The 23,024-nt window shown below is 42.7% G+C and overlaps 1 protein-coding gene across 2 annotated transcripts in view; it reads left to right on the forward strand.

Annotated features, from left to right (window-relative positions):
* The window catches only part of znf385b (zinc finger protein 385B), a 99,761-nt gene that overhangs the window by 16,377 nt on the left and 60,360 nt on the right, over positions 1-23,024 (forward strand). Inside the window, exon 2 of one of the 2 annotated variants that reach the window (XM_035411334.1) lies at positions 11,358-11,657. In XM_035411334.1, the coding sequence (XP_035267225.1) occupies positions 11,360-11,657 (298 nt within the window). In that variant the 5' untranslated portion in view covers positions 11,358-11,359. Of the gene's footprint in view, positions 1-11,357; positions 11,658-18,644; positions 18,936-23,024 lie in introns of those variants that run through there. The other variant, XM_035411335.1, reaches the window with a different exon arrangement.

A 23,024-nucleotide genomic window follows, 5' to 3' on the forward strand; every position in this document is an offset into this window, starting at 1 on the left:
TTGTTCCTGCTTTGTCAGAGGTGGGTAACCCAGCTTCAAAGAGTAAAAAGACTGACCATGTATTTGCTCCACCACCATGCACTAAACCAGCTGATTCTAATTAGCATAACTCTTCAGCATGATGGGAGAACTAATTATTGTGATCAGCTGGTTTAGTGCATGGTGCTGGAGCAAATGCATGGTCAGTCTTTTTACTCTTTGAAGCCGGGTTACCCACCTCTGTGCTTTGTTAAAGCCCCACTTTACTTGTATGTTTGATTTGCATAACCTTAGGTAAATCAAAGAAAAAATCTATACGTTTCCCTGGGTGGAATACGTCTTCAGCTATTATGCTCTTACTCAAACTTCCCCAAGTTTATTTTGTAAAGACAAGCACATGAGCTTGGAGCAGTCTAGAGCGATGGGGAGACACAACATCCCTTGCTATACTGAAATGTTGCTTGAAACATTCAATGGGGGGGTTGCGGGGGGAGATCAGATATTTTAGAGCCACATGATCCAGTGCTGGGTGTGTTATTAGCTAACAACCTCTGTAATGATTTAACTCTAGAAAGGCTGCATTTGTAGGTATGTGGATCTAATTGAGAAATGTGCTGACTTCTGAGCGTGCATCAAAGAGATGGGGAGAAACGATCAGAATCCGAATAATATTGGCCAAATTCAGGAGGAGAAAACATTCGGGGATAACGCATTATCCGAGTGTTACCGAATATGGTATTTGTATTCGGCGCCATACAGTCCCCTCCGAAAGTATTGGAACAGCAAGGTCAATTCCTTTGTTTTTACTATACACTGAAGACAATTGAGTTTGAGGTCAATGTCACGGTAAGGGTAGGGGGGACCCAAACGCAGATAGAAAAAAACACAAACTCAAAAAGGGAAAATTAACAAAGATTTTACTAACCAAAAAGGCAAACAAACAGGGAACAGAAAAGGCCACGATGGGCAAAAACACAAACTCAAAAAATATCTAAATAAAACGGAAAACAAGAGGAACTCACAAACACGAGAAGGGCAGAACACGGGCAGGCAGAGCACAAGGGCAGGTCAAACAGAGCACAGGCAGGTACATACGGTCTGAAACAAACAGAAGTCGGGAACAAACACAAGGAACCAGCACCCGAGTCAAGGGAACAAAGAACTTAAATAGACGGGGTAACAAGACACAGGTGAACTCAAAAAACAATCAAACCAAAAAAGGAGGGGATAACAAGACACAGGTGGGAACAATGATAGAATCACGAGACAATTGGAAACAATCATACAATTAACAGGGGGGAGCAGGACACAAAACAGAAGTGCCGCCATCTGGCGGCCCAACAAGGGAAACACAGACAGGAAAACACAGAACCATGACAGTCAAAAGATGTACATGAGATGACAGATCCGAATTTCAGCTTTTATTTCCTGGTATTTTTATCTAGATTTGTTAAACAACTTAGAACATATCACCTTTTGTATCAGACAACCCAATTTCTAGGTGAGCAAAAATATTGGAACATGTGACTGACAGGTGTTTCTTGTTGCCCAGATGTGTCCTGTTAGATTGATTGGTTAAACAATAAATAGTTCTGAATGTCTACTCTTGGTTTTAGCCTTGGGTTTTGCCTGTGAAAACTGCATTTGTGTTATAAAAGATAAACTAACATGAAGACCAGAGAGCTGTCTTGGGGAGAAAAGCAAGCTTAGAAAAGAGGGGAAATTGATCAGAGCCATTGCACAAGCATTGGGGATAGCTTGTATGACAACCTGGAATGTCCTGAAAAAGAAAGAAACCGCTGGCGTACTGAGCAACAGATATCGAACAGGTCGACCAAGGAAAACAACAGCAGTTGATGACAGAAACATTGTGAAAGCTGTGAAGAAAAACCTCAAAACATCAGTCAGTGGCATCACAAACAATCTCCACAGGACAGGGGTGAAGGTATCTCAATCAACTGTTCGAAGAAGACTTAGAGAGCAGCATTATAGAGGCTATACCACAAGATGCAAACCACTCATCAGTAGTATGAATTGGAAGACGAGATTACAATTTGCAAAGAAGTACAGAGATGAGCCACAAAAGTTCTGGAACAAAGTTTTATGGACTGATGAGAGCAAGATTAACCTCTACCAAAGTGACGGAAAGGCCAAAGTGTGGAGAAAGAAGGGATCTGCTCATGATCCAAAACATATAAGCTCATCTGTGAAGCACAGTGGAGGAAGTGTCATGGCTTCGGCTTGTATGGCTGCTTCTGGAGTGGGCTCACTAATCTTTATTGATGATGTAACTCATGATGGTAGCAGCAGGGTGAATTCAGAAGTCTACAAAAACATTCTGTCTGCCAACTTACGGAGAAATGCATCCAAACTAATTGGGAGGAACTTCATCATGCAGCAAGATAATGACACACTGGCAACACAACAAAGGATTTCATTAGGGAGAAAAAGTGGAAGGTTTTAGACTGGCCAAGTCAATCACCAGACCTTAACCCAATTGAGCATGCATTTCACCTCCTGAAGAGGAGATTGAAGGGAACCCCCCCCCCACCCCCTCCCCCCCCCGAAACAAACAACAACTGAAAGGGGCTGCAGTAAAAGCCTGGAAAAGCATCACAAAAGAAGAATGCAACAGTTTGGTGCTGTCAATGGGTCGCAGGCTAGATGCAGTTATTGCAAGCAAGAGTTATGCTACCAAATATTAAGTGTTATTTGCTTTCATTTACTTAAATACTCTCTGTTCCAATACTTTTGCTCACCTAAAAATTGGGTGGTCTGATACCAAAGGTGCTATGTTCTAAGTAGTTTAACACATCTAGGTGTAAATACCAGGAAACAAAAGCTGAAATTCTGAACTCTTGTCTCATGTTCATCTTTTTATCTCAACCCCAAATGTATTCAGTGTATTGCAAAAACAAAGGAATTGGCCTTGCTGTTCCAATACTTTTGGAGGGGACTGTATATATATATATATATATATATATATATATATACACACACAATGCAGTTCATAAGTATTTGGACACTGACACAGTTTTTTATAGTTTTGGCTCTGTAGTCCACCACATTTGATTTGAAATGAAACTATGAATCTGGGATTAAAGCGTGGACGGTCAGCTTTCATTTGAGGGTATGTACATCTACAATGGGTGATCTGTGTAGGAATTACAACCCAAGTGCCAAATATAGCTTGATTCCTTTTCATAAGCTTTAAATTGAATGACTTTACCTTTCTGTCTTGCTTGGCAAAAAAACAGTCTTCCAATATGGCAGAACACCAATTAATACAATTTCTATTAAGCAATTCACCAACATCTCAAAGATGTCAGAAATGTGTGATCTGCCTCCAAGAATAAATGCTGCAAAAATTGTTACAGCCTGTATGTGTATACACCCAGACTTTCTCGAGAGTGATCTCTGCTTTTAAGAAACAGCTCATGCATTGTCACTGCCATCATTTCTCTAATGAATCCCAGACCTGAATCCTAATGGCTACCCAGGAGAGGTTTTGACAGGTTTTCAGCGATGGATTCTAGACTCTTCCATGCTGGTTCATGGATTGCAGCCGCGGACAAGGTGCTTAAAGGTACAAAGCAGACATTGGTGCCCAGTGAGGAATTTGACGGAGGTAATGCTGTGAGCACGAGCTCCTGCCTACGGATGCACCTCGGGGAAGGTTCCCTCTCACACTCCTTTCTGTTGGAGAATATGCTCATTCCATCGGAGTGACAAAATCTGGACTGGGAATTTTCCTGTAAATTAAAAGACCATCAACAATGTCAAGTTCCTCAAAGGAGGCTTCTCAAGTGTGTCGTAACACCAGAGTAAAAATTCTGTATTAGACAATGTGGGAAAGAAAAGAATGTCACCTTTAATGTGACTGAATTTGTGCAATTTGGACTGTAATTTCAAGTTTTGAGCATTCTAGGTTTTTCAGTAATTTTGATCCCAGATGATTTTTTTCTCTACAGTGTCCTTCACCAGTTCAGTTAAATCAAGTATTATATTATGAACATTGTTTGGTTGTAACCAAAAAACATCCATGTTTGTCACATGAAAATACACAAGTTTTTTCATATTCTTCATATTGATTGAGTACTTACATTACTGTGGCCTTCTTTTGTAAATAGGCTCCTCTCTGTCTTTATATGTAAACCTTCATTTATATCAAAAACATGCTAATTTTGAATAACCTGTAATCTTACCAGCAGAAATCATTAGAATAGAACAGTGGCTTTCTAAATTATGCATCTCCTTTCAGTGACCCGTTATGTTTTTCACATTTTCAAACTGCTTTATTTTGTTCTTGCCCTACTTTATGTACTGCAATATGCTGACTTTTCCACATTGTATTTAGAAACAGTCAAGCCCATATATTAATTTTTTTTTACACCAATGGAGAGTGTGACCTGTTTTCATGTACTTCCATATAAATCACCTTTTTGAGTTTGTGATAACAAGGAGCCTGATTCAGTGCAGCTACACACACACACAGGGATGCACACTGTGACTTTGTTAAGCACATTAATTATTTAGCTAAATATTTCACTACATGACATGCAGCTGGCTCTGGCTTTAAAGAGGTTTAATGTGATCTGTTAACAGACTGTTAAGAATATGAGAATGCAAAACCTCTATGATAAAATGGGGTCATTGCTGACACCATTAGAGATGATACCAGATAGTGACATCTATATATTCCTCATCTTTCAGGTCAGACCTCGTCTGAATTTATTTCAGTATTCAACCTTGTGTAGAACTTCTGAGAGCTGCAATGATTTCTTGCCGAGTACCTACTGTCAAAAATACAGTTTTGTTTTTAACTGCATCCCAACATTTGGAGCACATCACATTTTGGGATGCGGTTAAAGGAGTAGCTTTTTTATTGTACATGTGGCCTATGGATAGGCTGCTGAAGTACAAAATACAGAAAAGATTTCTCTGAGTTATAAGTATTACTGCAGATGTTTATTTGCACATAGCCAACCAAAAAGCGTTCTTCAATTATTTTGGGCATAGAAATGAGCACATTTCCTAGCCTGCATTTTCATTTATACAATTAGCATTTTTTTCTCAACCTATTTTTGGCGGGTCCCCTTTGCCATATATGGTGGTTCTTTGGTGAATTTCAAAGTACACTACAAGTGCAAAGTGTGTGGGCACCTGACATCCAACATTTCATCCAAAATTATGGCAAGAATATGGAGTTGGTCCACCCTTTGCTGCTATAACACCTCTGCTTGGAAGGTTTTGTACTAGATGTTGGAGCATTGCTGCACGGATTTGCTTCCGTTCAGCCAAAAGAGCGTTAGTGAGTTGGGGCACTGATTGGACGATTAGGCCTGGCTTGCAGTTGGCTTTCTAATTCATCCCCAAGGTGTTGCATTAAGATTTGCCATCACTGGAACTATGGGGCCTAGCCCAAACCATGACAAACAGCCCCAGACCAAGGGATGTCCAGACACTAGTATTGTGTATGTGTACCCATTAATAATTTACCCTAAACTGGGATTTTTTAAACTCGAACTCGATTTACATATCCTTGTTTTGTTCAAGTTTGAAGAATTGGTGGCAATAACGAATATACATACAAATCCACGGTCATCTCCGTATATTGTCTGGATCTGCTCTATTGCTGGTTGATTACATTTTCATGTACAGCATTCATACGTCAGCAATACTTAAACCAATACAGTTTCCATATTCTTGGCTAGCCCATACAATACTTTCTCCCTTTTTTTGGCCACCATTTACGTTCACATGGTCATGCTTGTCTTTCAGATGATTAATCTTAATTGTGTATACTTTCCAGGAGAACAGTGACTTCACAGCATATGCATGCACACTTATCTGGGACAGGGAGTCAGCGTCCGTTCTGACGTTTGAAAGTGATGTGCCATTTCTTCCTGATGTGGCGGCCCACACAGGCTCACAGAATCACCCAAAATATTACTTTTCTCAGGAGCTAGCCAAGGTAAGCGTAGACGTGTCTGTTGCTCGGCCGTAGCTAAAAATAAAAGCCGAGCAGTGGAATTGGTGTGTATTTGTCTTGCCCCTGGTTGGAGCCTAGGAGGAAGTGATTCAGGATTTCTGGCCTGTCGAGTCATGTCATGCCATATTTTCTGAGGGACGAAGCATGGGGAGGAGTAGGAGCAGTTTTTACTCCTAACAGTTTTACGGCTGCGGTAAGGTGTGTTGGATGACATATGACTAAGTCTCGGGCTTAGTGGAATTGTATGGCCTGTGTTTGTTTGGGGGAGGGTGTGTTGCCTCGCTTTGTTTCGTAAGCTGGCAGCTTGGCTTGCTGAGCGCCACAATGGGCTTTTGTGTCAGACACCTTATTGAGCAGTCTGTCTGGCCCCAGCTGCGCATCAGCGCAGGGCTCTCCTCACCGGGAAAGGAGGCCATCATCGACCCTTCACTGAGAGAGGACGCATTCTCTCTCCCCACACGCCAGCGTTCTGACGTCTTCCTCAACGGGACCTTCCGGCTGTTGACGTCAGCTAAAATATAAAGGGATGGTGAAGCGTTGTCTCTTAGCGTCGTTATGTATGGTTCGATGGTCCACTAAAATAGCACTGTTGATCTGCTTTTTTGAAGGGTTCAAAATCAGTTCTAGTACCTTACAGTGTCACATGCAAATACAAAGAAAAGACATCATCCTGCATACTGCTCAGGCACTGATTATGTTTGGATAGCAGACAATCAGTTCCATTTATATAGTATATGATGCAATCAATAGGTTTATAAAGAGATTACAAACAATAAGTCATATGGTTAATTTAAGGGTAATATCTTTACTATGCTATTACATTTTTTTTCTGTCAGTGTACTGGTTACATTGGTACTGTATGGCATATATTCTTATAGTGTAGTTTCCTCTGTTGTTTTCACAGTAAATGGATTACTGTGCCAAAAGAGACCCATTGAAGTTTACATGCACGTCAGCGTGATGCGATGAACATGACGGTGGGGTGAGTCCTGGTGAAATGGTAGCACACCGTACATTTCTCCTTTTTGAAAACACTTGATGCTAACGGCAACAGGAGTGATTACGATGGGAAGGCCTGTCTGTGAAAACAGATGCCCGCACAGCGCACAACTGGATGGCCCCTGCTTGCTAACAGCAGCACTGCATCCCCCTATGTTTTGGGAATGACGTGTGCCTCCCATTGAAGTTCTATACTTTCCATTTAACAACAGAAATTGTCCAGTTTGTCCTGATGTGGGGACGCGGACATACCGCGTCCCATTCAGGCCTCAGTCGAGCCAGGAGTGCCTGTGCACTGATAAATTACCATAATGCAACCAATAGAAAAACAAACATTATTATTCATGGTGTATGTATTTTCGTTTTTTCCAGGAAGGTCTTTTGGCAGAGTTCCAAATATGCTTTGTTTGTGGGAACTTGTTGCTAAAGCAGCAAGTAAATAGATGATGCCATTAACACAGACACGCACACGTGCATTCCCCTCTCTCTCTCTCTCTTTCCCTCCCCTCCCCTCCCTCTCTCCCTCCAGTAGTTTGTCTGCCAGCTCTGGCAGCTGGAGGCCCATCCCTAGGGATCACCTCATTTAGATCAGCTGTTGAAATAAGGACGAATCAGAAACATCTGAGTGTATGACTGCACTGACTGGCAGCTGGCTGGGAGCTAATATCACAAGCAGCACAGACCCTGCCCTGATAGCCCAAATTAAGGCCAGCATCAGCGCCGGCTCTGTAATGTGCTATCAGTGGGTGGGTCAAAGTCCAGGAAGCGCAGTCGCGGAGACGGACATCCCCCTGCACTTGACCTCCAGACTCCTGGTTCGCTGTGACAGCGGGCGCGAGTGTCCCGAGCACGCTCAGCGTCCCCCCGCGTTTCCGGCACTGCCACGCTCAGCCAGACTAGTGGGAAGCTCGCTTGTGACAGGATGATTAAAGCGATACTCTCCCTAGATAGGGGCTCGCCATCGATTACACGCATGTTCCGAGTGAGCATCCGGTGTCTAGTGTGACCGGAAAGTACCACTTATCCTCTGGAATGAGGAAATTAAGCTGTGATGATGAAATTCCTTTCTTGCCTTGTTGGGAGCTGGGGAGATTCTTGACATGATAAGGGCCTGACAGTTATCATCTCCCATTTGTGATAAACTGCAATTTCCTGACCTTTAAATGGAGGAGACAAATTAAGGGCAAATTAGTACTATTGGGAACAGAGAAAGGTTTATTAATGTCAAGAGAAAACAAGGAGCACTAGTATTGCATACTGAATGCCAGTGCATGGGAACAGCATGTGAATCAGAACAGGCTTGCTTACTCCAAATACTCACCAATAAAAACTGCTGTCTCTAAAAAATAACGGTTACAAATCCATTTTAAATCAAGTGTCTACCCCCCACAGTTTATTCTAATTAGTGGAGCTGCATACCATGGACAGGATGTTTTAATGTCTGAATCTGCTATTTACAAAGAATTTTACACAGGTGAAGAATGAAGGCTTAAAGGTTAAGAACCATAATATTCCCACACCAAACATATTTTTGGATGCAGTAACCTGCCATTGTCAAACTGGCTGGCTGGCTGGCCAGTTCTGTCAGTATCAAAAATATCCTTTGCTGAACATAAATCTGTCTGGGCCATTTCAAATCATAGACTAAAACTGAAAAAATAACCCATGAACTCATGCTTCAATGTAATTTGTTTATAGTGTCTTATATTCAAGGTTGCTGTCTATGTTTGTGCTTAATGCAGGAACTGTCCATCTGTTTGGACCTACCGTCAGTGTGCATGATATCCTGGATTGTTCTGTTTTCACAGCGAGGGCCTACCCCCCATGCGTAAGAAACAATGCAGGCTTTCAGAAGATCTTCTGTATGACCTTCAGGGAAAAATTATATCTCTGCCTCTTGATAGCTGAGATATGAATGCATGTGCATTGCAGTCCTTCACCCTCTTTTTCAGCCTCAGATGGTAATATGGTAAATTTGATATGGCCTCTGTCTGTTTTTTTGTTTTTCAAGCTGACAGATCATTACTGACAGGGAGGAAGCTTTGGTCAACTTCGAAATGGCATTGTTGTTTGCAAAGCACCATTTGTAAAGCACAGTCAGATGCCCACACAGTGTTTTCTAGTTTGAGTTATTTTTTTTTAAAACTAGAAAATATTAAAATGAAAAGGACATTTAAGGTCATCATTTGTAATTCTGTAATTTAATTCAGAGTTCAACATATTAACTGCCATAATTCAACAGAAAAAACATGCACATTATTAGTTTAGCCGCATTCCAAAATGATATTGTAAAAATCTAGCTTACCTAACCATTGAAATCATTGAAATTATTTATTTTTTTAATCAATAGATTAAATACATTAAATTGACAGGGTAATATACTGTGCCATCTATGCATAAAATCTTTCAGTGAAGTTGCCAAAAAATTAATTATCTTATAACACAGCAAAGCTGATCAGCTAAGAAAAATATTCTTTCAGCTAGTTCATGAATCAAAGCAATAAGAATTTTTTGAGCCTGAGCAAGTATGCAGTATTTTGCTTCTTTATTATAATTTACTGAATTTATCAGTCCTTACTTTTGAGTGGAACAGTAGCCTGAGTGATAAAGTGCAATGCACTTCAAAGTCCATCCATGTGCTTAGAAGCTTTAGATATGGAATTTGGATGATTAATTGAGACAGTTAATGTTCGGCAGTGGGTCAATTGTTTAAAAATGGCTTCAGAGCAGACTATAACAACCTCATAGCTCTAGAAGGAAGGAACTACAGGAATTTTTATGGGCCCTGCCATTTTTTGTGGGAAAGAAGCCCTCAGAACCCCTACGATTCTGGAATTCCAATTGGTCTAATTGGTGAACACATGCAAAACGGTTATGTGACCTAGACACTAACACATAATATGGTAATACAAGCACAAGCAGCCGTCATCTCATGTTGAAGATATTTAAGTGATTGACAGCAGCCAATGTATGCAAATTTTAACTAAACAATTACATGCTACACAGTAATTGAATCACACCAGTTCAGACCATGAAATGACACTGTTAATCGTGTGCTACTGCATCTCATCCATCTCAAGGATAATGTTGGGCCCTGTGGGTGTTTTCATGTAGATGGACAGTGTGAGCTGCTTCTAAATGGCAGTAGTAAAATTGACATTGTAGTGCCTTCCGGGTCCCTGTCTAATGCAGTGGGCAGACTGAGACAGAGATCAGTCCCCCACAGCATGGAATACCATCACAGCCATTTCAATCAATCCACATGTGGGAAATGGGGACACAGTGGGCTGGGCTCTGGAATTACCAGTGGTTAAAAGTCAATACAAAATCGCAAAAGGCCTTTTATTCATAACCACTTCTCTGAACTTGGGTGAACCAAAATAAATAGGTTCACGTGATTCTTATGTCATTCTCACAGTGTGGATTTTTTTAAATGCGAAGGAATGCCAGAGATTGCAATGACACACTGATTGGGGACCTGTAGGGAAGTTTGTGGAAGTATATCTCCTGGGATTAGAGTGTGCAGCTGTCCACAGAGATTACAGAGTCTGTCAGGAGGATTACAGCATAGCGCAGTAAACCGGATCTGCTCCCAAATACAACATTCATCATATTCTTTTAAACAGACATGACCCATGTCAACACAAGGAACTTATACAAAGGAGCAAAATGCTCGTGCATTGGTTTTTGTGGTGTAGTTAGAGTCTTATATTATTTTTAGTGTCCATATTGAGCTCCAAGAATTATTCACCCTTTACATGGTTTTAAATCAGCATATACTGTATCATATTTGTTTGATACATTTTTTAAACACCTTTGCATTATTTGAAAATTCTAAATCATTTCTAAGTCCAGAATAACTCACGGTTTGGCCTGCTGTAAGCTTGGCGGTGGAACAAGTGTTTCTGGTACATCCTGTTGCACATGACAGACTGTGGGCCAGCCGCCGATCGTCAGCGGCGGCCTTCTCGCGTTGCGTAACCCTCTGTTCGAGGGCAGCAGATGGGCGCAGGAGGTCAGTCGGCAGAGCCTGGCGCTGCTAGCTCAAGTGGAGGCGCTCCCTCTCCCTCTGTCAGCGCGATCGGCAGGCTGCGCTCTCCGCGGGGCGGCGGTCCTCAGGAGCGGTCCGGCCGCACGCCCGCTCTCCCTCAAGACCCCCGCGCCGCGGCTCCCGCGAGACACAGCCAGCGGGGAATCCTCTTCACGCCATTTTCTCTCCGCGCGCGGCGGTTTGAGAACTCATCGTCAACCCCAGTTCCCCCGCAGCCGTGGGTTGTATTGTCTCTGGTTTGACACCAGTATTAAGGACAGGGCTATGAAACATTTGTGAGCGAGGCTTCCTTTCCCAGGCGGCGCAGTTCTCATTCCTGTTGTTTCCGTTTCGCAGGTATGAAGAGACCATTGAGCCCGACGTGCCTCCTGGAAAACGGGCGGATATGCCTTCCCATCAGCCCCTGCCTGGACCTGAAGGAGCCCGGCAGCGGTCGGGCGGACCTGCGGGTGCAGCTGGAGAAGAAGAGGCTGCTGTTCTCCCTGTGCGAGGTCTGCAACATCCAGCTGAACTCAGCCGCCCAGGCCCAAGTCCACTACAACGGCAGGTCTCACCTGAAGAGGATCAAGCAGCTCAACAACGGGGAGCTCCCCGCTGCCGGCCAGCCCAGCACCACCCTTGGTGGCGGCGGCTCAGGTAAGGCAGCCCACTGTGACCGGGCCTGAGAGTGCAGACTGTCTCTCTTATGGGAAAAACGCCTGTGTTCAATCTTGCGCGAAAGGAGACTGGCCCCACTGAGCACTGTCTCATTTCCTGTTCAGCTTATCAAAATGTCACTGGTCTTTAGCTTAGTTGTTTTCAGAAAGGGAGCAAATTTGCCTCTTGTGTAGTAGGCGCAGAGGATTCCTACGCTCTAGATCAAATCCAGATCGTAGTATCGTCAGCTGCAGCCAGGAATGGTACAAGGCAAAGCGCTATTGGCCATGGTATCAGCTGGAGATGGAGGGTATCCCTGGGAAGGGAATGTATGCCCCGCCCCGCTCCATCGCTTGATACCGACTCCCCTGGGAGATCAGGCAGCTGCAGACTGCCTGCGCCAGCTGTGTCGGTTGCGGCCCTCCAGTCCCGTTACCACAACAGCCTACGTAGTGTCGATTGCACAGTGCAGAAGCTGTGGCCGGCTGTGCACACAGATGTATGCGCTAGCATGTACCCTCCCAAACTGACTGAGGACGCTGAAGCAGTTAGATTGGCATGCAGCTTGTAAATGCCCATTTCAAACCGTGGAGGAAAAGGAGAAAAAATAAAAAATGGGGACATTCTTTTACCTTTTTTTTGAAAAAAACCTAGAATGTTTTTTTTTTTCCATTTCAGCAGTCAGTAAGCACAATGTTTATGTTGAATTTACTGTGGGCCTTGTTTAAGCTGCACTGTTGGAGTGTGATGTCATAGCTATAGCAACCTAGAGGACTCTACCCTATCCAGCTTAAACCAGGAAATTATTTAATCACAGCCATTACAACTCTTGCTAACAGTGCCCACATAACATTTCAGCATAATGAGAATACCAAGAATTCTCACAGATCTGAACTACAGTCTGAGAACAGTCCTTTAACTACCAGACTATATTTAGATATTTTTGGGCTGCCTTTGCCCGGCGTAAAATAGCAGATGACATAACCTGGTTACAGCTCGCTCTTATTATGAAAGTAGGATCTATGCGAAAGAAAACTGTCTAAAGTTGTGTTCATGGTTGTTTTGAGCGCTGCCATGGAAACGCGTCCGCTTGTTGATGTGCGGTAGCGACCAGATGGAATCGAGGGTTCTACATTCAAAGCACCAGGACAATGTGCCAGAGTGCCTACTTCAGAGAGGAAAACAAGATGGAATCATCAAACGAGCAACCGTGGCACAAGAAGTGGGCACACACAAAAACTGGACACCATTCTGTGCTTTTTGTTTCTGGGGCAAAAATGTTTCAAATAAAAATTATTCTAATGACTTATTTAAGGCTTGTCGTTAAATGATATTGTGATGACTGGCATCAACTAGCGCACTCCAGCATGCTAGTTGATGCCGGCGAGTTGATATCTTGTGTCTGTGTTGTTAGAGGTTTACTGGCATATTCATGTATAAAGGGGAGATGCGTTTTAAAGGGAGCATGGGCTCAATGTGAGTGCAGTGGTGAGTGTGGCGGACTGGGGCGAGGTCACATGTCCCGGCTACAACAACATAGCCACAGTAAGCGCACTGTTACGCCACGCAGCCTCAGTAAAGAGCAATTAGAGAGAAAGAGGGCTCCGGGCTAGCTGCAGCAACTCACGCGAAAAAGGCTTTCATGCTGCAGCTACCATTTAATGCAGCACACCAGTCAGAACGTAAAGCAGGGCCAGGGAGGGGGTGTGCGGGCGGGGGCGAGCTGTTAAAACGTGACCTGCCTCCTGCCCTCGGTGGAATTGTCAGGTCAGCCGGGGTGGGATGAAAGAAGTCACGGTTGATTCAAGCCTCTGCTGATGTGCTGTTAGTAATTTCCTTAGCCCTCCAGTAAATCACTCTCAACTGCTATGCCTTAGAAGCACAAGCAGTGCAAGACACACTTTGAACCCCAACAATGAACTAGTATTCCAATAATTCACCAAGAATTGTTGATCGATCTTTGTGGGATTCACAAAAATAGCTATAATACTCTAATTACAAAATACCAACTGTTAAATTGTGCCTTTCTGACATAGTAATTCTGAACTAATTTGTTCTTTTTCTACAAACTTTTGGCTTTTTGCCAATAAGAGCTTGTTTTATTACTTTTTCTGACTCCCCCAAAGATTTTCAAGCATTTTTATCGAAATTCACTATGGAGTTCTTCTACTTCATTGTTGGGGTTCAATGTGTTGAATCAGATAAGAAAATGTTTTTATTCTTAATTTTGTCATTGATTCATGTATTTACTGCTGACATTGAAAGTCATTGATGCTGTGAGGGGAAAAAATATATTTTTTACATGGCGGTATTGTCAGAGTTAACTATTTCAGGGAAAATTTTCTGAATTACAGAACAGTGACAAATTTTTTCATATTGAATGGCACTGGTTATTGATGGTGAGTTTTTTTAAGGTGTGTATTTTGAAATACTCCACAGTTGAAATGTAATTTTGAAAGTGTCAGATGGGAGGGAATGAAGTAGATAAAGCTGCAGATAAGACTCAGTCCCATCTCTAGGGGTTTTAAACACAGCAGGGGTGTCTGTGGCATTTAAATTTTAAAGAGTCACTCCCATTATCCCGCGTAGTCTGAGCTGGACATATGTAATTACAGCTGCTTACGGCGCTGTCTGCTGTGGAGAGAGGGACACGGTTTCTCAGCAGCTAATCCCAGTGATTGATTAACCAGAAATCCAGTCCCCTCACTCATTCCCTTCCCCCAACCCTTGCCCCCTTATAGGACATGAGTTTTTCATTTTCATTGTCCGGTGAATATCCATGTTGTTATCAGTATATTACTTGTAAAGATGTGCAGTTCAGCCATTATTAGTGATGTATTTGGACATGTTGTGCTGTTCTTTATTTGACACTTCCTGTTTGAAAAGCAAAGCTGTCACTAGATGGCAGTGTTAACATTTTCATGTGGCAATCTACCCTAGTGCTGCACGCACTGAAGTTAATACAAGCAATAGGCCAGTTTTATTGTGATCTCTTTTTCAGTTATGTGAGCTATAAAAGGTAATCACATTCATAATGAGTGGTGACAGCTTGTGAAATAATAGGGCTATCACAAGAGGCATGTTCACTCTTATTCTCTAAGATGTACTCAAGATTATGCCATGGCAAATGCTATCCAGAAAAACATTTGAGAGTGAAGAGGTTGTCGGTTAGTGCTCTGGCTGTCAAGTTCGGTCCTGGGGGACCCCTGTGTATGCTTGTTTTTGTCCTTTCATATTTTTTCCCTAAAACTATTAGCACAATGCAGGTTTGGCTCATTATTATTTGCTTTGTTTTTTAATTCTCCATTATCTACCAAATGATTAGTTTCAGTGCCCAGGTGTCCACACTTTCAGCAATTAGGAACCTGTTGACTGACCTCAGTCAGTTAGGTCAGTTACAATTTTTACGCTGTTTATGTAATATTTAAATAGAGCACAATGTGAATATGGGACTTGTAGTCTTCATGGCATGCATAGCTGTTTCTGACATAATGTGGCTTAAGAGAGTAAATAACAAAAGCATTAAAAGTACAATTAAGAAACAGTTTGTTCAAATTCTGGGATTGCATTTGTGCCTGGAACAAAGAGCAGCATACACAGGGGTCCCCAAGAACCGAACTTGCAGACACCTGGGTTAGCGGGAACATTTGGTAAGGGGTCAGAAATTCCCTGGGCATGTTCAAACGTGGCATGTTTCACAGTGTCAGCGAGTCATTAAGACTGCGTCCGTGCGTGTTCTCCCCTGCGTCTGGCCTTTACACCCCGCCTCAGCCCTCACAGGCAGTCGCACGAAAGCACCGCCGTAATGTGCTTGAACACATTGTATTTACTCTTCATTTAGAATGACCGCTCGGGTAATAGAAATTATGCAAATGTAAAAGATCCAATTTTCCGTGTGAGTGCCGCATTGTGACGGCCATTAAATGTATACCGGCCCTGTCAAAAATGCCTTCAATCAACAAAACAAGGGCAAAAATCCTGGAGTTGCATAGGGGCTGTCCGATAGGCCTCTGATGGGCCAGGACAACCTTCGGAACACCAGATGGAGGAAGAGCAGATGCTCCTTCTTTACTCTACCTCACAGTCACAGATACTGACAGCAGTGCAGGGCCCAGCTTCTGATTGGATTTGCAGTGAAATGCATTATGTGGTAAAGCATACAATGGATGGCACGGCGGTTCGAGTCATTTCTGTAGCGTAAATATGCGACTAGGTGTTTACCTTCTTTAATGGATGTGCAGAGCCTCAGCCCACTCCATTTCCATTGAGCAAACACCTTGGGGAAAGCTTTAAGTTTTTTAAAAATGCAGCCAACACCTTATCAGTCTTTGGCTCGGCAGAATAGCACTTTATATTAAGAAAAATATTCCATTGGATTCCTATTGCGTGGCTTTTTCCGAAGGTATGCCCTTGAATGTTTTATTATTCCGAGTCCAAGTCATTTCTTTTCTTTTGATTTTGAAAAATGAGTTTGTATTTTCCCAGCCAGAGAAAGCACTGGCTGATATTTTATGCAAATGCATATTATTTTCATTTCTATTCTTTTCAGAGGCTTTTTCCAGCTGTACATTCATACGCTTGCTACAAAACTGCACATGTGAACGTATTAATGTTATGCTCATAAGGCAGAAGGGCTACAGCACATTGCTTTTCCTCTAATGCTTTGGCAGTGAAGGCGCTCTCGCCCTCTCCCTCTCCCTCTCCCTCTTTCGCTCATTAAGCCGATTTGGCTCTGTGGCGGCTGCCTTCGCTCTCCCCCGGCTGGGCTGGGGTGCTTTGGCCCGAGCCACGTCCCGCCCCAGTCTCGGCCGTGTCCAGGACACCCGTGGCTGCGGGCCAGGCTCTCCACAGCAGCTCAGCCCAGGACATTAGTCAGGCGCGCTGGCGTCCAGACTCGCCCCCTTCCCCCCACCACGCCCCATCCTGCCCTACCACGCCCCAACCCCAAGCTCAGCTCCTTCACATGTCTGTCAGCCCATGCATCTGTCCATTAGCATGCCCTTACCTAGACCACAGTACTGTTGAAACTCTGAAACTAAATTAAAGCTCAACTGATGTCACACACAGTAAAGATATGTGGACAGTATTTCCTGTTTTATTTTGAAAGATAAATATGTAGGTCGCAGAAGAAAAAAATGAATTAATTAATTTTGTGGCTGTTATTTAAATAGTTTTTTTTAATTATTGAAAGCACTTGTTATTGTTGGATACGATGAAGCTGAATTAATGAGAGAGGGGAAAAAACAAGTAAACAAACTCAGAATTTGGTGTTCCAGGCAGGCACCTCTGATGGCTGTTTCCTCCTCTAATGAATGAGGTTCCTTCTGGCTACCTTGATTACTATTCGTACTAGCAGCAGGGGAAGATGCATTCCAACCAAACAACTGTGCAGACTGCAAAAACAGACGGCCTTTGTTCAAGCACCTTCGCAACATGCGATTGCATCCCAACACAGAGACAAGTGGAAGAAGCGGCAGAGAAATACTAGGGGGGATTTAATGAGACGGTGGCCTGAATTCAAGAAACATATGTGCTTAGTTTAATTAAACTCTCTGAGTCTTTTAGCCACAATTAAATGGCAGGTGTTTTTGCTTTTTTGCACAAACACAGGTTGCCTAGTTCAGCAACTAAAATGTACTTGCAGTGAAAGAGTAACTGTTGGTTGGAATTGTTTGTACTATTGTGTCTCAGTTATGGGTAAATGTTGAGCGAGTCCACACTGTTATTTTGTTCACAAAAGGTGAAAACTTGCATCTCCTTGAGAAAATTTTGGAATGCAATCATGTTGCTGGGTTCTTTGGAATGGATTGTGCATAATTTATTTTATATTAAATTGGTGGTTTGTGGAGAACACAATGTCAGAGATGTTATAAAGTATGAGGGACTATTTAATTAGTGCCTTTCGTTCTCCTCATCTCTGTTAATTTGAAATAATGTCCAACATCCTTCTAATTTTTGTTCAGTTTACACGAAGAAACATTTGGTAACATTTTTTTATTATTATTGTCTGCCTGCCTCTAACTGAACCCTGCCATTTGGAGTATCAAACGGTTTAGAACGACATGTTGCTTAAATATGCAATATTATAGCATATTTGATGTGGAGTGTCCCACTTTCTCAATGGATACCTTAACTTTAATTAATATCGTCAATATAATCAGTAATTGAAGATACGGTGCGAACTGTGATTAAATTTACATATTTACATTAAAGTACATATTAAGAAAAGTGACAAGTGTGTTATCTTTCCAAGTGGTTGTACTGAAGGTCTTGGTGTCACGTGCCCAGTAAAGCAAAGATAGAATGAACAGGTGTCACCACGCCTCCAAAACGATGACTTGATGTAACGGTGATATCCTCGTTTGACATTCGCTGCTGAGTGGAAACCCGACGGCCATTAATATTTAGTTACGCACTGTAAGTATGCTTTCTGGCAGCTGATGGCAGCTTTCAGTGGCCCCGGGTAACGCATTTGTTGGATACCTTACACATGTGCATTTCTGGGAACCCCTGGCCCAATGGCTGCTTCAAAGCGCAGTGTCACTATAATTTGGGCATGTTTCATAGCTGGCCATGTCCATTCATTCTGGATTACACGGACTCGTTTTGGCCGCCGCTGTCATCCAATATATATATATATATAAATTTATGTTTCTCAGGGTGCCATTTAATTTACACGACTTATCAATCTACTGCATACTTTAAACTGAACGGAGCATCTTTTTTGTGGCATAGCTATTTCTGTTCATGCATCTTCCTTCCCTGCAGTTGCAGTTAGCGCGCAGGGCTGTTTATAAAGACAAATCCTGGCGGTTTAACAAATGTGACCGTGTGCGAGAGCACGGCTGTCAGAATGGGGGTTCACTTGTTCTTTGTACTTTTGTAACTACTTTGCTGGTCAAACGCCCAGCATGTTCATTTCAATGAGTGTAAGAAACTGCAAGCGAAATTGCCTGCTCGCTCGCCCGCCCCTGTCTTTTACCCTCGCTTTTCCACCCTCACAGATGGGCGCCTGCACACGCCTGCCCTCTCCTAGACTACCGCCAAAGTGCGCGGAATTTCCAGGGGGAGGAAAAGAGGCTGTAGCCCAAGAGCTAAGCAGCCACGTTTATCTCTAAGCGCGCCGTCAGAGACGATAAGCACGAGAGGCAAGTCGCTGTACTTCTGCTTGCCTTTCAGGATTCCTCCTCTGTTTTTTTAAGGACACAAAAAACGGGCAGACACACTGCGCGAGCTTATTCTTGATTACGAGGATGTGGAGCAGCGTCCTGAGCAAGGGTGAGCGCGACTGTTCATTGTTTCTCTTTAGCTTTCTTTCTTTTTCCCCATCATTTTCCCTTTCGAGCTTTTTTGGTATAATCATTGCCGATCCCTGTAGATATTCAGCACTCTAGATTTTTTTATTTCTTTGTATGTCTTATTTCATATACAGTGGTGGTTCATTCATTTTCCGGTCTTTATCCTGCCGTCATCACATGTACTAAATGCACGCATTGTACAAAAATGGATGTTAAGTGGATGCTAATACATGCCATGTGTCCTTTTGGCAGAATGATACCTGATCTGTTATTTGCTTTGATCACCTGTCTGCAGTTCCATGAGCAGATAGTTGAGTTCTCTGTTTGTGCTCTCTGTGGCATGAAAAGTGTGTACTGTGTAGATCTTGGACCTGAGGGTAATGTTAGGAGTCGCATAATCTCTATGCATTGTGCTACTCTGATCTCCCTCCTTTAGAGTCTGTATGGCTCATAGTTGTATGCCACATCAAAGTGTGGAATCACGTCTACTTTTGATTTATTTCTGTGCAGGGTTTGACATTAACTTTTTGGCTCACCAGCCAACGTGGTTAATGGTTTTCCAAAGTCAGTAGCCACTCAGCATTTTCACCCCCCCCCCCCCCCCAACTAAAAAGTAATCAATATGGGTTAATTGGAGAATGCAACTGCATGCAGTTGTTTGGACGTGTGCCAAAATTTGCGGTGTAAGTAAAAATTATTTTATTACTCGCATAGCCTATTTGAGGAGAACTGGCCAGTCTAATGGTATTGAGAATTATGTTAATACAGTGTGCTTATATTCATTTAATGATGTAAATGTTGAAGCACTGCAGATGCACTTTTATTTATTTATTTATTTGTTTATCGTTATTTTTAAATTGCAACTACCAAAAACCCAGTGTCATTGGGAGTTGTAATATCATGTAATATCACCTCGAATTGACTTAATTATTTCAGATGCCTTTTGTAAATGACAATAATTATTTTTCATAAAGAATGCTACCAGAAGGTTGCCCACCTGGTAAGAGAGATGGGGTGACCCGCCACTGCAGAATTCTTCCCGCATTTGGCGGGTGGCGGGTGTTAATGTCAAGCCCTGTTTCTGTGCCTGAGCGATTTCATCAGTTGAGTCCTCACAATCAAACCGAGACTGGGATTGCTGGTATGTGTTCTACTAAGTTTAGTTGGACATTCCTCATACCTTTACAGTGCTACAGGTCTATGGGGCAGTAGCTGTTCAAATTCAAGTGGGCGCTATTCCAGCTAGGTTTCTGTCAGTGGTTGTGAAATCTGAAGGTCCGTGTGTCGTGTTGGACTGAACAGGCCTCTCAGCTCAGAGATTTGGTTCTTCAGCAACAGAATTTATAGAAAAATGTGGTACATGGCAGATAAGATAGGGTTGTTCTGCAGATCGCACGGTTAGGGAATGTTAGTATCTCATGGATGTCGAGCTGAGATGAGGACATCTGTTTCTGTATCCACCGCCTACCCCCATCCCCACCACCTACCCCACCGCCTACCCCAACCCCAACCCCGGCTCGCTGTTCGCAGCTCACTATCCTGCTTCAAGCCACTGGGTGCTTTGACGGCATGAAATTAGGTTTGTACTCAGCACATGCTTCCTCATTTAAGGAGGCTTTTTATGGTAACAGTCAATTTATGGTTCACTGCCAAGATTTGTCTGTCCCTATTATACTGTATCACGTGAGCCAAGGTGTCTCTTTGAGATTGGGGGGGGGGGAGCCTAAGTACCCCCCAGGGAGAAAGAGAACCGTTGACCTGAATGGAAAGGGCGTCATTGCATTAATTCTGTCAAATTTGTCTTATCTAATTCCCCATAATGGCATTTTCAACCTGCTCTGTATATAGTTGATATGTTTGTGTGCGTGTGCACGGGTGCATGATTTCATTGAAAGCTGGGTTTATTCATGTTTACTTTAAATATACTTTAAGATTAATAGCCACCACTGTAGAAAAATGTGTAAAGCAGTGGTTCTGTGGGGTGTTTTTTCTCTTGGCTGTTGTCAGTGTCTCTTATGTCAGCCCCCCTCAGCGGGTCCCGTTCTCTGCTTTGGCTCATCTGCAGAATGCAGTCCCTTTCCCTTCAGCACTGTCTCTTCTGCCTCTCTCCGTCTCTCTCTCTGTCTCACTCTGTCCTTTTTATTTAGGGCTTAGAGGGAGCCAAAGCCAATGTTAAGACCGTGCCACGATGTAGAGAAATCAATGCTATGTAGGTCAAGCATGATCTTTATGGCTTTCGTATGCATGCCTGAAGAAAAATATCGATCTTATTTCTCTTGATAGTGTACCTATTACTTTATTTGATTTTGCTTTTTTCATATTATATTTAAATTCTTTCTGATGCCTCCAATTCGTTTGGCCAACATGGGAAGCATTTTATAGGATCTGACAGGGGTAGTGGAAAAGGGTGGGAACACGGAGCTGATTTCAATCACCTTTGCCAGCCAGGCGTGCGGCGCTGATATAAATTGAGCTTGTAGAGAGTGAGGGGGGAACAGGCTGAAATGGCAGATAGCAGGGTTAGACGTGTGACACGCGGCAGCAGTCTCTCTCTTTACCTGGTCTGAATTATAATGACGGGCTTCAGGACTCTGATGCTCTTTCATGTCCGGCACACGGGTGGAATTAGTGTCAGTAATGGGACCCTCATAAAACACTGTCACGGCCATTAACATGTCCCTAGGATAATATCCACCCCAAGCCTGACGACTTGGTGCCAGTGCATGATTGACAGCTCATCATGGGCCAATCGTGTGCACCCCTGCTACAAATGTCCTCACTTGGAAATGCAGGCTCATGGTTACCATGTGTTTCAGTCATACTACATCAGAAAGAAACGGACGGTTTGCATTTTAAGTTTTTGGTCATTATTTTTTATTTTTAATGGTGGGACAATTTACTCAAGTAAACAAGCACTTAGCAGCAGATCCTTAAATTTTTAGAAAAAAATGTGTATGGGAATGGGAAGTGTTATTTCAGTAAGTTGGGGTGTTCTAACAAGGAGAATTCTGATACAGTATTTTTGGCCAACTATAAACCAGATCAACTTTGTCTCACTACATTTCCCTCATTTTAATTAACATTGTTAATATTTTTTTATATGTAAATTTAAAATCAATTTCTGCCCTCTGAAGTATTGTTGAGGTACATTAAAGCTGGATGAATGTTGATTCATTTCAGATATTAATTCCCTGATCCAAGCTGATCTGCTTAATCTACAGGAAAAAAATTCATTGAGGTATCACTATGTGTGTAATGAAGGTTTTGGATTTGCTTGCTGTTATTTAAAGAAGTGGCTCAATAAAAATTCTGTCCTTGTAAGCAAGCATGAACATATTCCAAATGGCAGACATCCACATTATTTGCTTTTAAAAATGATTGGCTTTTCAACTAAACTTTATTTTTTGATTTTGTGGTACAACCTTGGGTATAGATAATTAAAAATAGAAAATAAAATCAAGTAATATGAAGTATTTGGGATTTAGTGAAATAAATTACGGAACAAGTAAGTGTTGAGTAGTTGAGAGCAATTTGTCTGCCACCAGCAATGTCTCTGTTATTTATGCATGGCTGTATTAATGTGAATGAGGACAGTATTATATTTTAGCTTATATAATGTCACTTAATACGATGCAGTAAATCTCTATTCTGGCCATGGGAGCTTTGCTTCAAATGTACATTTGGTCATTTGAAGTGGCTATTTATAAGAGGTGAAGGATTGTCGTAATCCCAAATGCACATTGCGTGATGATCCATCTGTCACCGTCCAATATGGATCAGATTTGGACCTTAGCAGTGTGTGATGCAGGGTAGGGGCCCAACCAGAGATAAGCCCCCCCTCCCCCCCCAGCTTTGACAGGAATGGAAGGTGCTGCAGCAGAGTGGGCTCTCCCGGTTGCAGTGCTCCTGTGGAGAGCCTCACATGCTCAGCGGGAGCAGGAAACGCACCTGCTGGGCGTGTCAGCACACCTGCTGTGTAGGCTGTCCAACAAAATCAAACCTGAGTGGTGCCTGCTTTGGCTTCCTTCTAGCCGGATTGGCTGATTGGTTGAGTGCTTTCACACTGGCT

The sequence above is a fragment of the Anguilla anguilla genome, chromosome 3 (assembly GCF_013347855.1).
Source record: "Anguilla anguilla isolate fAngAng1 chromosome 3, fAngAng1.pri, whole genome shotgun sequence".
In the NCBI taxonomy this organism is placed as follows: domain Eukaryota; kingdom Metazoa; phylum Chordata; class Actinopteri; order Anguilliformes; family Anguillidae; genus Anguilla; species Anguilla anguilla.